This window comes from Accipiter gentilis, chromosome 30 (genome assembly GCF_929443795.1).
Source record: "Accipiter gentilis chromosome 30, bAccGen1.1, whole genome shotgun sequence".
Taxonomy (NCBI): domain Eukaryota; kingdom Metazoa; phylum Chordata; class Aves; order Accipitriformes; family Accipitridae; genus Astur; species Astur gentilis.
Genome location: NC_064909.1, coordinates 3,648,794 through 3,666,148, shown reverse-complemented (window position 1 = coordinate 3,666,148; position 17,355 = coordinate 3,648,794). Strand labels below are relative to the sequence as shown.

General features: G+C 40.3%; 1 protein-coding gene across 1 annotated transcript in view; it reads right to left on the bottom strand.

Moving 5' to 3' along the window:
* Positions 1-17,355, bottom strand: part of PLB1 (phospholipase B1) — an 83,165-nt gene that overhangs the window by 18,101 nt on the left and 47,709 nt on the right. The window contains exons 35-46 of the mRNA XM_049833702.1: positions 16,456-16,564; positions 12,815-12,866; positions 12,593-12,673; positions 11,397-11,462; positions 10,891-10,991; positions 9,922-10,003; positions 9,417-9,521; positions 7,524-7,619; positions 6,392-6,463; positions 4,452-4,526; positions 2,375-2,435; positions 1,636-1,694 (exon numbers count right to left, since the gene is read on the bottom strand). Of these exons, the coding sequence (XP_049689659.1) occupies positions 1,636-1,694; positions 2,375-2,435; positions 4,452-4,526; positions 6,392-6,463; positions 7,524-7,619; positions 9,417-9,521; positions 9,922-10,003; positions 10,891-10,991; positions 11,397-11,462; positions 12,593-12,673; positions 12,815-12,866; positions 16,456-16,564 (959 nt within the window). The remainder of the gene's footprint in view (positions 1-1,635; positions 1,695-2,374; positions 2,436-4,451; positions 4,527-6,391; positions 6,464-7,523; positions 7,620-9,416; positions 9,522-9,921; positions 10,004-10,890; positions 10,992-11,396; positions 11,463-12,592; positions 12,674-12,814; positions 12,867-16,455; positions 16,565-17,355) is intronic.

The following is a 17,355-nucleotide window of genomic DNA, read 5'->3' as shown; positions in this document are numbered from 1 at the left end:
TTTTTAAAAAGAAATAAATAAATAAAGCTAACAGAATAAAGAAGTTTGGGGTGAATTTGAGTACCTTGCAGGACTAGGACAGACCTCTAGCAAGGTCAGCACCCTGACTCGCATTCAGGACAGCCATTGTGAAAATGGGTTCTTCTGCAGCTTTATAGTTTCCTAGTGGTTTCACTTAATTTTGTATTCATCAGAAAGCCATGGTAACAATTCAGCCATAAACACTGACTGCTCTTGTGGGAAATACCAAGAGGAAAATCAATGCCATAGTGGACCAGGACAGATCTTTGCTGCTGCAGTCCCTTGGTGCCAGGGATGGTTAGGCAGTACAAAGTGTGCGCTGCTGCTGGCTGCACTGCACTTTTGTGTGTGTGTGTACATGTACACATGTGTGGGAAATACTCTGTAATTTTTTCTGCCACGCCCCCACTCTACCAATAAATCCCTTAAAAAAAACCCTGACCACACCTTGCTGCAGCAATGCCGACTAATAGGAACCGCATGAATAATGGCAGTATGAAAAACTGCCTTGCTCACCTCTTGAGACTGGGACCTCCAGCATCAGAGTCTGGCCCTTATAACTAGGGCTCTCTGAGACATTTCATGTACTAAAAGAATTAAAATTTTAAAAAGAAGAGATTTGTGCTAGTGCACATGTCTAGCACAAGATGTGGGGGAGGAAAACAAGCAATTAATTTTAAGAGTCATGGCAATGGATAGGAGGGAGACTTGCAGGGTCATTACTGAGGTCTTCTAAGAAAAGTTTAAAGCTCAGCAGAGGGGAAAGCCAGGATTACATCAGGTCAAGCAAAATCAGTTTCAGAGTTAATGAGGAGGTGAAGACATGCACACCTGCCTGATCATTTAAGGGCTTTAGTCCCTTCAACTCCCTCTGAACTCTACAAGAGCTGAAGCTGCTAGAATGAGCGATGGTTTAGCCCAGGAGTTAAAATTCATGGGAACTGTTGACATGAATGTTTGCTTTCATCCCATGCCAGAGCAATTCTGTAGTGCTGTGTAATTCTGGAACTTTTTCCTCAGAAAACTTTGGCACAGATCTGTAGTATTCCCTGCTATTCTTTTCTGGGGCCTTTGTTTTGTGTGGCTACTCTTTTCTTTTCAGTTTGCATTTCTTGGTACACAAACTACATCAGAGTTTTAACTGGAAGATGCCCAAACCAGTAAGCAACATCTGAAAGCAAAATACAGAAGTATCAGAATGATCTCAAGTGAGAAGCACTTCATTCTGCAAGCAATTATTTCCATAGGAATTTTCATCAAGATCTCTCATTGCATGAAAAATGCCAATTGCTTGCTCTTGATTTTATGTCAGAAAATACTATTCCTATAAGGCAGACATTTCCCTTTTCAAAAACACTTGGACAAACTGTGTGCAATAGAGAATGTGATCCCATTTCTGTTCTGGCCTGAATTATTCATTACTGGATTACACAATTGCCAGTGTCACTCATATCCCTTCAGGCTTTCTTTGCAAAGGAACAGAGGTAGATGAGTTTTGCTTTGCCAAGCCAAAGCAATTTGCTTTCTGTCTGATGATGGCTGACATGACCACATCTAGGTAGAAATTGACAATGGCTCTTCTCCTTCTAAACATGGGAATACAGCAGTACTCACAGTCAGGGAATCTCCCAGTGCTCCTATGACTTTGATGTCAGCAGCTTGTAGCTCATGTACTAAATAATAGTAAGGGAAAAAAGCAGGATTATTGACAACTAACACAAAATACTGTTTAACAGAATAAAGATGCAAGTCTGGTTCCAGTCTGATGGCATTTTTGCAGACTTTTAGGGAGAACGAGCCCCAAGTTCTGTGCGTCAGCTATGCAAAAGGCATAACTTCTTGCCTTTGCTTACAGCAGTGTACTCAACTAACACAGAAATCAATTGAACTTAAAACAGCTTAGGAAAAAAAAGGAAACAGATTAGATATGTTTAGGGGTGCATTCCTTTAATCTCTTTTAACTGTCTTCAGGTTTGTGTCATAGGTCAATACTTCCTATTAGCAATCTCCCCACAAAGCCTTCCAGCTACACACAGCAGTCTGTATTGCACTCACCAGGTGGGTCAAACTTGCTGAGCCACTAACCTACCCAGCCAATTTTAATCTGCCATGTTGCTGTATATGAAATATGTATATGATAAATGTGATCACATTTATCTATAGAGAGCACACCTGCTGTGATGCAGAACTTACTGTGTATGGCAAGACAGACTTTCTTCCTTTGCTGCTAAATATATCAGCTTATATTGTTTGCTTTCCATTTAGGATGTGCGATTACAAGATCTTATTGTTTTTAAAAACAAAAAGTGAAATCTTTCCTATTTGTGATTTTAGCTTACAAGTTCTTTCTCACCTGATGTTGGGACACGACTGGATGGAGCCTGCTCAGAACACAACAGGTCACTGCCCCAATTCTGAAATGGCAAGTTACAAAACTGTTTCACTTTGTGGTTAGAAGATAATGTGGAATTCATATATGGTTTAATTGTACAGTGAAGGGCAAAACCAAGTAAAGACATAGATCCTAGATTGGTGCCTATATAGCTCGTCCTTTCCTCTTTGCGGAATACTGTCCAAACATTAATTACTTTTTGGCAAAATTTTCTAGCCAAAGCATAAAACTTTTCCAAAGGCAAAACTTTTCATCTAGAAATATTGCTTATGACAATGTTCCATAAGGAGGATTATTTTTTTTTCCCTCCTCTACAGCCTGGAGATTTTATCCATGACCTAGAAGGCAGAGTCTCCAGGTTTGAAGTCCTGCTCTGTCTCAAAAGACATGAGATGTAAAAACAAATAAAACAAAAAATCAACAATAAAATCCTCTGCAAAGTTATAATATTATAGTAATGCATTATATTATGTCATTATTATCTCCCCTGTACCTTGCCAGAAACCTATTATTTTCCTAGAAACTTTCAAAAAGGGCTTGCTTTCGCTGAATATAACATTTGAAAAAAATTTGAATCTTCAAAAATTTTAGTAGAGAGAGCTGTCAGCCTCTAAATAATTGGACTTTACCATACATTTGTAGGTGATATAATAGCTATTATGTTTATTCCACCAATTGAGGAAATTGAGTCAACCACACATTGCAGAACATCTTGGTTCACCAGCAGAGATAGCTGAGGAATGCACCACCCATGTGTTTCGGTAGTGAGCAACAATATTTGCTAAGAAGGCAGCGAGGGTAAAATTGTGATTGTTGTAATGGGCAGTCCCTGCAAGAGCAAAGACATTTGCTTATGCTGATCTAAGGGCTGGCCCCACTTGGAGCGGGAGGTTGGACTAGGATCCTGGGATCCCTTTCAACCTTAATTATTCTATGATTGCACAATTCTACTATTCAGAGAAAAATTACATGTTCTTTCAAATTCCAAATGTGGTCTTCAGAAAGCATGGTTAGTGTTAAAAAACATCAAGACAAATTAATCTGTTCTTGTAAAAAATGGTGTAATAGGCTCTACTATCAGCCATCTAGTTAAAAGCTGGTTGCAGAGGCTAGAAAGGACAGCTGGGCTTATTTTTAGATCAGAGATGAAACTGTTCCTTTATTCTACCATTTATTTTACCCTATCACTTAAAAAGCTATTGCTGTTGAGATTCAGCGGAAGTGCAGGAATTACCCATTAAAAGTGTAACTGCAGCTCTACAGATAAAAATCCCATTTCAATATTGCAAACCATGGCTTGCTGAAACAATAACAGCTCTTGGTCTTTGTAACCCTCAAGGCACACAGAGAATTTCATAATTTGGCTAGGCATGAGGACCCCCAGTATGCCAAACTAGCCCAGCCCATTTTGACTGCCATTTCCAACCACACTTAGTCTGCATGCCTGCAGCCATTTGTCAAGAACAAATAACCGTCCCATTTCTTCAAGTCCTACACAAAGTCTGTTTCTGCAGTTTGTTTAATCTACCTTGTGGTAGTTGCTTAGTCATGGTGGAAAGTGAATCCCTTGGAAAATGGATTCCTATCACCTCCTTTGTATCTGGCCACGTATCTAATATGTAAAGGTGACTACCCTCTACAGGTTAAGCTTACTTGAGTGCATGGAAGTACAGTGGCTCAAGAAGAGAATATGTAAACCTTCCTCAGATCATTTGGGGTCTCAGGTTCCTAAGTTATCTCCTCCCTATTGTAAGGAACTTGCTATCTGAATCAGTGATGCATCCCAGGTGACTTACTGTTGTCCTGGTTGAGCACAGTGTTGATACAATTGCACCAATTAATACAATTCATTTTGTTTGCCTTTTAGGAAGAGTTTAACATTTGTTTACACAAGAAAAAATGCAATGCAAGATAGAATTCCCTTTCTGAAAACTGGTAATAGTTTCCCTCATGTATAAATTCAGGATGATGAGTGAACAGTCACCAGATACAGCTTTGCATAGTTTGCCTGAAATGCAGCAAAAGATGCAACAATTACCTCTATTGGCTCATTAGTGGGGTCCACAGGATATGTATAGTTGCTATTCTTATATGTTCCCAGGAACGGTTTGTTCTGGAAAGAGAAGAATACAAAAGTAAGAGAAATTAGGCAATAAATACATGGCACAGACCATAGCAAGGGATATCAAGACATCATATCACCAAGAAAATAATTGCCTAAGCTGCAAAATGAGGATCTGGATTTTGAAACCATCCTTCCTTAAATTCAGAAGATTCTTGTTCAGCACCTTATGGCAAAAATTAAGTATGCCAGATCCCAATTGCAGTTTAACATTTTCCTCTCCTAACTTTCCACAAATTACTTAGACTTTATTAGATGTTTAGTCCTCTCAAAAGGCACTGATGTAAAGTCTAGAGAAACCTGGGCAGATCTTCCTGTGTCAGCAGAGGGGAGATGAAAAAATGATTACTGAAAGGATCACTCTTCCCTCCAAGAGAGGCTGTATAAATTTCAGGGCTATTTTTGTCCCCTACTAGTGCAACATGCATTCAGGAAGACATGCACATTGTATAGGCTAAAAAATTTCACTGGGATGCCCACTTATCTCAGTTAAGAGCAATTCCAGTATCTGCATGAGGAGGTCTTACAAAGCACTAAAATCAGAAGGCATATTTAATTGATTAGAAGACCCACTGTTCTTTTATTTGCAGAGTTTTATCCTACTTTAAGTTGCCTCAATACAAATAATTTTCCGTGGCTTGTTGGGCCCTTATACTCTGGCACACCAGGTATTTTCATGGACATGACTACCTTAAGTAGGATTTTAAAACTGTAGTAAGAAACTATGGGAACAATAAATGGAATTTGTGGGTGTCAGAATCTGAAATAATTTACTACTCCCTTTAGTAACATGGAAGGTGAAATCCCCTGGAAACAGTCTATTTATTCCTTTGTAGCACTGTTTCATAGTCTTTACCTCAGAGCTTTCTGAGCAGGGAAAGCTACTGGCACTTCTACCAATGACTTTTTCAAAGCACTGTGGGCTTACCATTTCTGAAAACAATGGCCACATATTCTTTGCAAGGGACATAAAACATTTCTATGCCTACTTCTCAAAAGCAGCATCTTTGAATAGGAGTGGATGAAGGGAAAGAAGTATAAAATCCACATTATTTGGCACTGAAGACGTTGCTAAAGTAATTTAAGCTGCCCGGAAAGAATACTGGGTAAAATGAAGTAGGATCCATTTAAGTGAATCTGAGGACTTTTGAAACATGCTGATTAAAAACTCAGCAGGTCTTCCTTTTCTGACAGGATGGACACATGATATGGACAAAATCCTCCTGTATGACTTGAATAACTGACTCCAGACCCAAGACTCAGCTCCCTGGTCTGTTCAGTTCTTTGGCCGCCTTGTTTAAACCGCTGAAGAAAGGGAGTCAATTATTGCTGACTGCAGCAGTCATTTCCACGTGCTGATACCTAGCAACTGTACTGCAAGTTCAGCAGATTGTTTTATAACTGTAAAAGCAGCTTCCAAAGAGCCTGAACTACCCCTGTTATGGATCAAGCCAGGAAAACCAACCTGCCACTAATTCAAGAGATAATAGATACTGGGGGTTTTCAGAGCTGCTGTGGTGCCCAAACCCCATTGGTTCTAACGGGAAGGTTAATGCAACATATTCTGTTGTTTGCTGCTTGAGCTGCCTCTGTACTTCACAAACATAAGAAAACACAACCTCTGCTACAACTGAAAGCACACAAATCAGCATGTTGTCCATCAGTATTCATGGCACAGTAAAAGGCCAAGGGATACCAAAGCATGTATATGGGAGCACCTGCTCACTCAGAGGTAAGCAGAGAACAAAAATTATCAGTAAACTTGTTTCAGACATACTGAACCCCTGCTCTCTGCAGCAAGCACAAGAACATACAGCCACCTCATACCCAGCTTCCACAACGTGGGTAATATTTACCTGAGTTGGACAGTCGAGGACGATGTCAGCCTTGAAGTCAAATGACTCAGCTTTCTGGCCTACAGGCTGTAACTAGAAAGGAAGACAAAACCCCCTATGTTGTAACCATGTCGTCTCATCTTACATTTGTATAACAATTCTAACCCAAAGAATCTAAATATACCTTTCAAATTTATATAAAGCTGCCTGTATTTGCAGACCTTGATTTACCCAAGGCTGAAATGCATCTACTTCTGGGAAAGAACATGGCAACTGTGTAACAAAACAGCAGCTCTTAAGAAGCTTAAAATGGGAAGTAGAAAGCTACACTGGATCAGTTTAAACTCCTGGAGGATTTTGGCAGGCACATGAAGTACCTTGGAATTTTGCCAGAAGGCAAGGTTGTAAACTCTCTTCGCTTGTATAAAAGACAAGACACTAAGAGTCTCTCAATTTTTATAGCTAAACTGCATGCTGGAATTTCCAACAAAAGGCTGTTTATGCGTAGATTAAACCTAATTTAATTAGAGGTACTGCTTGATGATTGCAAGCAATCATGTCAGCTGTTAAGACATTACCCCAAAGTATATAGAAGTTACCATCCAGCATCTGAGATACCACCCCTGACTGCATGCGTGCTCCTACTTTACAAGCAATCTTTAATGACATATTTTTATTGTGCTTTACTTATTTCCAAAGGCAGTAAAACTAAACTGAATTAAAGCCACTTTAATTCCTAATGAAACATTCACAACATATGGATTTAAAACAAACTTCTAAGTAATCCCATATGCAGTTACGATTCTTTATTTGGTGGTTTCCCACATCAGCTCACAGAAACACCATCCTTATTTAATACTGCCCTGCCTTTCATGACAATGGGTGAGGTAGACTTGAAGTTGCTCAGCTGAAATCACAAATGACTGTGATCATGCAGTTAGAGCACCCCTCTCCTCCCCACACACTTTAAGAAACAGGAGATTCTAGGCTGAGAGCAGCAACAGAAATTTGAGAATATCTGACTAGTAAAGAAGAAACAAACACAAGGTCCAGCGTTACCCAGGCCTTCATTGCAGTGTTTATTACAAAGATTATTTTAATGGTAGTCAGGTCTAGGTAAAGACCACATTATATACAGAGCCTATCACCTTACCATTGCATTCCAGAGAGCCTTGGCAAGCTGAGAATGGCCCTTCTGGCTTGGATGGAGGCAGTCAGGTGAAAAGTAGGAGACATCTGGATGCCCATCCTACAAATGGAAGCGTAAAAGACATTTGAGTGCAGAAGAATCCACACAGGTCCAACTTGGGGTTACTGAAGCCAGACTAGATCCAGTAATGGGAGGTTCATGCTACTCGTTCCTGCTGCTCTAATGTGGAAAGTCTCATGATTACCTGGTGATACAAAGTGTACATCAGCAGATCCATGAGCTACTAGAAAAGCTTAACTAGAGATGCTTACATGCATCCAAGGGCAGATCCACCCAGAAGTAGCAACACCACCATTTTCAATTATGTGTCTACTCTGTCTTCAGGTTCTGCAGTAAAGATGGGTTCCTTTCCTCAGCACATCATCAGAACTGGCACCACAGGCACCACTATGGTCTGCAGTACCTTTACATGGTAACAACCATGTTACGGATGCTTTACCAGAAGGAAGAGAGCCTGACTGCTTTTTCACAGCTGTGTCAGTTCTGCAAGTTTGAAAGAAGCATGAAGCAAGTGTTTGAGCGAAAGCATCCAGGCTGACCGAGTACACCAGTACAGTCTCCTCCCTGAGCAAAGCTGTACTTTAATACAGATACTGAAGCACCTGAAGGAAATGGGGTTTGGAAATTTAAATGTCTTGGCTTTCATGCGAGTATTGAGATGAGAAAGAGTTTAGGTCACAGATGACTGAAACAACATTTGTTTTGTCAGAGCAGTTCTTCTTCAAAATTTGAGCAGGTTTTGATCCAGTGTGCTTGGGCTAGCTTATTAGAGGACTACTACCAAAATTTGCATCTATATCTGATCTTTTGCCAAGTTTAGAGGCAGAGTTTTCACCTCAGGAACATTTGAATGTTGTGTGAGATAAGAAGAAAAAACAGCATCCTGAGCTTTCTTAAAATCTGAACTAATGCTTGTGAGACTATAAAAAAGTTCAGAAATATTTTGCCACTTCTGTTTTTATTTCTGTGCTCCCTACCTCAGTACCAAAACCCCTAGCAATGTCTTTTCACAGGAACCAACTTCACAAAAAATAAAAAAAAAACAAAACCAAAAATGAACAAACAAACAAACAAATCAAAGCCTGTTTTTCCTGGAAAGCTCACTGGCAGTTTTCCAAATTTGTTTGTAGCAGCACCTGAACTTTTCAAACTTATCACTAGCTGTTGCCAGCACTTTCAGGATCACTCCAGTTCAGTTTTAGAGTAATCCCTGCTCAATATTTTGCCCCATCTGCTCTTAGTTCCAGGTGAGATGAGGAAGTGCAGATGGGTGTGAAAATAGAGCTTCAGTTTCAGAGAGGGTTTGGGTAATTTCCTAGATTTATATTTTACTGAGACTTACCATTCAAGGTACTGATATATAACTGCCAATAACAGGAAAAAGAGCTCACTACATAAAAATACTACTTCCACCAGATTATATGTAAACTTCTCTTTCTGTCAGACACAGAAGAATGAGTTATGGAACATGAAGAGGAAGTGATGCTGTAGTCTGCAGCTATGTTGTTTTAAGAACTGTAACTTAATATCTCTGTATTTTATTAATCATGTTATGTTTTCAGAAAGAAAAATATTTATATACCCTTGAGAACATACACAAACAAACTTCTTAATTCAGGTTTTTATTAATTTTCCAAAATAAGAACTCATAATGACAGCACAATAAGTAAAACAAATAACTGCTAACTATATAAAGAAATCTGATGTACTCTACCAAAAAGCAACAAGTTTTAATAAGAAAAGCACAGAACAAGCTGAAACTATTTTGCATATAGTCTTTATATGTTAGATACCCACACTTAGTCCTTTGCATGCAGAAGTTTCTTTAGACCATACCTGACCCAGTGGAATCTTGAGATTTTGGAGGAAAGGCTGGATGATCACTGTGAAATTTTCATGAGTATCATATCTGCCAGATTCCACTAGTCTCTGAATGCCGAGCTGCAAGAAACAAGAAAATCACCACCAATAAGCCATCAACATCTCTGCATCATAACTGTTTCAGTTTGGGGGGGGCGGGGGTGATTTGAGAGCCTGAGAATCAGAAGGAAGCTTTTACTTCTTAATTGAAATAGCTGCAGATGCTGCTGGCAAAAGGTGAGCCTTGCAAAGTGGCTGAGAAGGCTGGAACACAGTACTACAACTGTCCATGGGGGACAGGATTTTGGTGACTAAACTCCCACCTATCCATCTGTACTAGAAAACAAAATTTTCTGAAGAGCTTTGCTGTTGGTTTTGGTCATATGGTGTTTTGGAAAATATTGCTATGTTATGTTGCTTGATAATCAAGAGCTCACCTCAACTAGAAATAAAATAACTGCACCACTCTTGATAAACATACCTGGTAAGCTCTGGTGGCTTCCCTCACCATTGTTAAATTTGGTGAGTTTTCTTCTCCTGTGAGAACACAACTACACAGGTAACTGTGGGAGAATTTAGAGGGAAAGAACAGGAATAGAGAGAGTTAAAGATCTGAGAATGCAGAGGTCACCCTTTGTCACCCAACGCCCTCATGACGTGGGAGTAACAAGGAAACCTGCATGGTCATGTTTCTGTGAAAACATCTTATCATCCTTGCCATCGTTCATAATTTCAACCCTTAGTCTTATTTTCTGCCTCACATGAACGATACTACTCTAAATCAGTTTGGTTTCACCCCCAGGTGTATCAAAGTGATGTACATTCTACTATGAGAGTTTGTCCCATTCATTACACCTTGGCATCCAAAAGCCTTGCAGCCTGACAGAGGTGCATGCCAGTCCCTCTGTAACTAGAAAACAGATCTTTGAAATTTACTGGCTGCATTACCTCTGAGGTGATACCTTTCCAATCAACAACTCCTTTTGCATTCCCAAGACATAGAATCTGTCCCTGTCTGGAAGGTCAGAAAAAAATGCAGATTACCCATTGCAATAAAGCCTCTGAAAGAAGAGAAACCTGTCTACTCTGCAAATACTTCACATTCCCTCAAAAGGCCTGCAAATCCAAGCTTGTGGACTTCAACCCCACCTTGAGGAACCCTGCTTCAGTAACTTTAACCCAAGTTCAGTGAGGTCTACGTTATGTATCACATGAAATCTTACAATTGTAGACATGGACAAAACACAGGTCCTCTGACAACACTTAGGTCAAAGCCAAGAGAAGGCAATGCCATCAGGCAGGGTGATGTCAGCACTGCATGGGATGTCTGTAGGACTGTAGCGCTACCTTTGACCACCAGTTCAAATGACAAGAGAAGCATGGAATAAGAACATGATTTATCATCACGGACAGTAAGTTCAGGTACAAAAGTCAGTCAAACAAGCCTTACTCTGCCATGTAAGTGGGGCACTGAACTTGAGTATCCACAAACAACTGTCTCATGGGAAGAAGGTCCATCACTTCAACCAGACTCACTAGAGCTTTTGGAACCTGAAAGGTAAATCAGACTTTAACTTAGAAGGAACTGGTTATGCAGTGCACAGTACATTTATTTTACCCCAAAGTCCAGCCATTTGACACCCCTTCCCTTTCTCCATTGTTGGAAGGAAAAAAAAAAAAAAAAAAAGGCAGCAACCCCACCACCAAACTCCCCCAGCTCAGCTTTTTATTCTTTTCCAACACCATGGTCCAGTGTTACACTCTGTCATTTCAGACTGCATCTCACTACTCTCAGATAGACAAGACAAAAGAAAATGCTTTTGTAGAAGTCAGTGGAATATGTTTGGTACCAGAACGGAAGAAAAGCAGCCCAAAATCAAGCAAACAGAAGAGCTAGCACCAGTCAGTCATGTACCAGTACAAGCTAGCATGGTAGGACAATTTCAGAGCACTTGCCTGCTTGTGCAGAATATCAAGAGTTTCTTGAATCCTTCTGACAAAATTCACAGCTGAGTAGTGATCCTGATAGAAACAGAAGAGAAGGGATTACTGCTAAATGGAGACACAAGGCATTTTGGTTGGGAGGCTGGAGAATCACATTAATTCACTTTCTTTTCTGCCATACAACACTGTGGTCAGTAGAATGTTCTTGCTTCTTTCTAGAGACTAGGGATTTTAAGCATATCGATTAATTTCAAATGTAGAGAGACTCAGTGAAATTTTTGATTTAAAAGAAACCTTGTTGAGTAGCAGTATATTTAACCCAAATCCACTGGGTCCTTCACTTAAAGAGGTAGGAAGGAACCCCATCTGAATGCATGCTGAACAGCATAAAACAAACAGCCATAGGCATGCTCACAGCCAGCTGATAAGCTCTCATAAAATGAGGTGAAATCATTGCTAGTCAAGGTCATACCTATAAATAAAGCTATAAAATTTGGCAGCAGCAGCAAAGTTGCCTAGCTAGGCTCCTGCAGAAGCAGCAAATTTCTCAAGCACAAGGGGTTGCAGGAGAATTGAAAATGCTCACAAGAAGTTAGCATATTAAAGGCAGGAGAGTAAGAGCTGGCAGAGAAACGTGGCCTCTCCCTGCCACCTGCCCACTCAACTCCTATGATCTCCTTATGGCAGCTTAAAGGCTTCTCCACAATCCAGAGAAGCATAAAATTCAAATGATACTGAGCACTACAGCAACTTCCCTAATACACACCTCACCTGCTCCTAGCACCTCCCTACACTGTGAGTTATGGGGTGATGACAATTGTAGGATTGGACTAGTGGTAGTTCAAAGCAGTACAATTCTTTCTTGGATGCCTAAATAGGCCGTGCTAGCAGTAGAGCAGTTACCACATCAGAGGAGTGAAGCTTTTCTTCCCTTCCATTTTTGCTTATGGTCAAAAGACAGTAGGCAAAGACAGTGGTTCTTACCCTGGAATAAGCCAGAGAAAACAAAACCATCCTACACTGTTGCTGGTAACTGTTTTTATATCAGGGCACTGTCAGCAGCAACCCCCATTAAAACATACAGCAGCACATATATAGCTCATGTTATCTCTGTGAAGGCTGTAAGAATCCATGGATTTCCCTTGATGTGTTTCTACACCGACATCACAGTCCCACTACAGTTTCAGTTAACCAGTTCTACTACTCACAGGGTCTTTGCAATAGTTGCACAGATCATTGCCTCCAATATGCACCGTTATGAGCTTCCAGTCAGCACTGAAGTCAATTCTCTGTGCAATAAAGAAAATAACGAGCCTGAATTTCTTTGACTTTGAGATACACACAAAGCGTCATTGCAGGTGGATCTATCATGTGAAACAACACCTGTTTCTTTTCATGCTCTAAGATTAAAGGAGTCCCAGACAACTTACAGGATCAGTTTTCATTAGTCTCAGGAGACTTCTTGCTTGGGCTGGTAAGTGCCTGTGAAGAAGGACAACTAGTGAGTGAAAGAAACACCTGTATGGAGAGATCAACATTAACACTCTTCAGACACGTTAAATCAAGTTGTCAGGTATTAGAAGAGTTGAGTGAGGAGACAGTACAATACTCATGTTGCCATGATCAAATTACACAGTCACATCTTTGTGGAAGGTCAACATCAAACTGAACTTGAATATTGATTTTACTGAAGTTCAGTAATCAATCTGGAACCATAAGTTTAGCTTCTATTACAGTGCTTAACACCTAAACCAGCTGAAAAGCCAGACACAGCAACATGTTTGTAAGCAGATGGCTTGTTTAGAACTAGGCTGCTGTCAATCTATTCCTTGCAGACTGAAACAATAAGGGAATCCCAAGTCCCAATATTTAACTGACCTCTTGAGCAATGTCATACATAAACTACAGCTCATCCCGCTGCAAAGCAGAAGTGTTTCAGAGTTCACTGTGCACACCTCCCTCATTTCTGTAGCCTGCACCCAGAGTCAATACTTAGTTTTCAATTATGTAAAACAGCTCTGTGCACACTACCTTCCCAGGGTAATTAAAAACCCAAGAAATTTTCGAGATTACTCAGACAAGTTAAGATGACAGCCTCGCTGTTTTCCAATAGCCAGGTGAGCACTCTCTCTCTCTTTTTTGTGTATACACACACATATATATTTATATATATGTAAGCTGCCATGAATTTTGAGTTACCTAGGCTGAACACTTCAACCTTGTTTGACTGCCCCAACAAGTTGATCCTCAAATATGCATAGAAAAGAGAACATAGTTGGAAAGCTTTGGCCTTCCAGGCAGCTCTGTAGTATGGTATGAGCTGCATATCCCTCCAGGCTCTCATTAGAAACACTTCATTGACTGTCTATCATTACTGGAAGCATATCAGCTGACATTAATAAGCATGACACTTGTTTTGTATGGCAACCAGAGCTTAGCTCTCCTTTGCAATGCTCAACTGAATACCGGTCTAACACTAACATAAGAGTATTTATCAGGGAATGAGCCCTGTCATACATCTACTTGTGACACAGACACTGTATGCATGTAGTAGTTCTGTTCACTGTTACCCTTGTCCAATGTCATAACCTACTTATTTATATCCCAAAGTTATCAGAAGCCACAAGTGGTCACAATTTCCTTCTGTTCTTACTGTGGAAACCCCTAAGCTAGGGCATCAATTTCAATATTGATCCAGAGGAAAACACCACTTATGGAGCTGACAGTCTGCAACACCTTTGATTTCTCACACAGTCACTGAAGTGCTGATGCATCCTGAGCCAATGCAGTAAGATCTAACATCTTGAATGAAGCAGTGCCAGCAATCACCCATCCTTGAGCTGCAGTTTCCACCAAATTTAGATTTTGATCAACAGAAACTGTTTGCTAATGGGAAATAGAGATATTCACAGTTCATGTCACCTGTTCCCTTCTCTCAGTCTTAAATTCTTAACCTCCTTTTTTTAATGTGAAATCAGAGATCTCAGCCAGGCTCTGCTTCAGCAACATGCTTCAGATCTACCCTTAACTCCAGCATCACTTTGGCAATGAATGCAGATAGGCATAGGAACATTTTGCTGAATGAGACCTGCATTGCTACATTGCCATCAAGTTCACTAAAGAGCTCTGCAAAGCAGCCCACAGATTTCATTCTAAGAAACCCTTACACCTGGTTTCCAAAAGCTGGTAAGGGTGCAGAACTACCTGATTTCAGACAGGTCCCAGCACCTCTGGAAAGCAGTTTCCAGATTAGCACGCAAAAGTGAGAAAGGCTAGGTAACAATTCTGAAATACCAGCATTAGCTAGTGGACTCTTTTTTCCCTATGAATCATAGGAAAAATGGATATTTTGGGCTGATGAAGAATAAATGCTGGATTGCATCATCATTCCAGGGCCAAATACCTAAAGCAGGAGAAACACTTCCTTATGTTCCAATACATTTCAATATTCAACTAGGATACATTAATCTTCTCAGATGCATCAAGAGCCACAGCGTGGCAGAACAGAACCCCAAAAGAAGCATCAAACAGTTCAGGGATATTAGTGTAGTAATTTACAGGACTTTACTTTTGCATCCCTTTCTACAGACAGTTATGAGACAGAGAAACAACAGAAGAATATTTTTCATTAGACTAACATCCATCATCTCATTTCATACAGCTAACAAGTAACTATTTAATAGTAATGCCTTGGTTGCTACTGATACAAGCTGCTTTAAGTCATATTGGTGAACTAAGAGGTTGTGTATCCTCTTTCAAGTCCTCCCACCACTCCCAAAAGCCTGTTTAGGATTTAACTGATATAAAATACAAGACAGGCACCTATCTCATTCTTTTCTATAACAAGCAAAAGCTGAAGCTAATCCGGATATATGCTGCATATAGAAGTATGTTAATAAATTCTCCTTAATGGCTGAATCGGAGCCATAATCCTTGCACATGCTTCACCGACTCACAGATACATTCAGTCATCGCTAGGAAACAAAATCCCTTCTCTCAGGTATGGGGGGCTGTAGGATATATCAGGGCACCTAGCAGACTATTTCTGTCTGGAAATCCAAGCTTTTATTGAGATTGCTAGTACAAGTCAGAGGTTACTCAAGGCCTAGAGGAGAGCAATAAAAATACCCGATAAAGCCTAAGAATCTTTGCTTAGATACAGCAAATTCAAACACCTTACTTGGTTTTTGAACTTCGCTTCTGAACTTCACTTCCAGGACCTCTTTGGGAAGTAAGAGGAATTTTTCTTTAAACAAGCAAACAAATTAAGGTCTGGGTAACATCAACTAACAGTGTCAAATCCAGGCATGGTCTGCCAGAACCTGTGCCCAAACTGTGACTGAATTCCAGCAGCCTTCTGTTTTGTTAATTAAACAGCATTGACTCTTCCAATAAGAAGCCAGGGATTTCTGGGATAAGCAGTACAGCAAAGCTCAACTCATGCAGCCTCCCATGTGTGACTAAAAGCAGAGAGCTAAATTCAAATGACTGCAAGACATTACAATTCCTATTACACTGGCAGAACTGGCTGCAATTGCACCAGGTCTGCAATGCACCAAAACCCATATATGACCATCAGCAATTCTCCGTTCGTCAGATACCAGACTGTGGCTAGGTTTTTTCCTCTCTCTTGTCCACTCTTGCTTGCTTAAATCAGAAGCCTGAGGCCAGAATTATGGAAGATTTAATCTCGTTTTTCTCCTAGTACGTCTCTACCAATTCCCTCACACTAATTTTCTGAAAATATCCATTCTCTCAGAGATTTATTGACAGATAAATAGATAAATGAATAGATGTTGAAGAGGAAGAGTAGAATCCACCACCACCAAACAGTTTCTGCCAGTTTCTTGTTTGTGGATTTCATAACCAAGACTGTTGGCTTCATTTGAAAGTTCAGCTATGAAATAAGCCCATTCATTTAACAGGTTTAGAGCCTATTTTAAACTCTGAACTTTCAGCTAGACTGGTTTTGCTTGCTCTTCAGAGCAAGTTGTGACAGCACATGAGATAGTTGAAAGGCAATCAGATGCAGTATCCATCACCTGCAAATGTAAACCAAAAAGCTACATACTCAGCCTGTGCTCCAGGAACTGCCTGGTTAAGGAATGCATTTGAATCTTTTTCACTCCCAGTGCCGGTCGAATAGCCCACAATCATAACATCAAACTCTCGAAAGATGTCTGAAAAAGAAAGATGGCAATGAAGGAAAAATGACTACATCCGCTCCCTGTCTACAGGGACTAGCACACACCAGCACTGCCAGTTTTGCCCTCTGACAGCACAGCACAACTGCTGCAGCGTCCAGTCAACTAGATGCATCCACCAAGCAGTGGCGAGAGGGATCACCAGCTGGCAGCAACTCAGAGAGCAGCATGCTCGCTATGCCCTGCACTGTCACCAGTGAATAAGATGAGCAGAATTGAGGACTACTGTGTGCAGTTCTCTCTCATGTTGTAGTGGTTAAAGCCTAAAATAAAATCCTCAGTCACATGATGGTGACTTTGTCAAGTGATCCTGAATGGGCTTCAGCCCAGCAGAAGCTTGTTTTCAGCTAGAGGATCTGGGTCTGCTTCAGAGCTGTCCAAAATCTCATACTACTGACAAAATATGAAGAAACCTCAGATGCATGGTTCTGATGAAATCCCACCATGTTCTCCATTACCTCCATAGTAGTTTCCAAAAGGAAGTTGACAGAATAATTGAATAATTCACAGCTGAGAGTGAAAATAGTCACATTGTAAATTATAAAAGCTACCTTAATCTCAAAGACTGAATTTAACCACATTTTAATGAAGGTTTTGTCAAATGTAATAGCATCCAGTGAATCAATTAATTGCTTATTCTAATTGTATTCTTGTTACATTCTGCTTATAATAATAGGCAACACATAGGACAGTTTACTGGCCCTCTTCAACTGGAAGTTTCTTATTACAGCTGATCCAAACTGAAACTCAAGTGGCTTTACATTAAC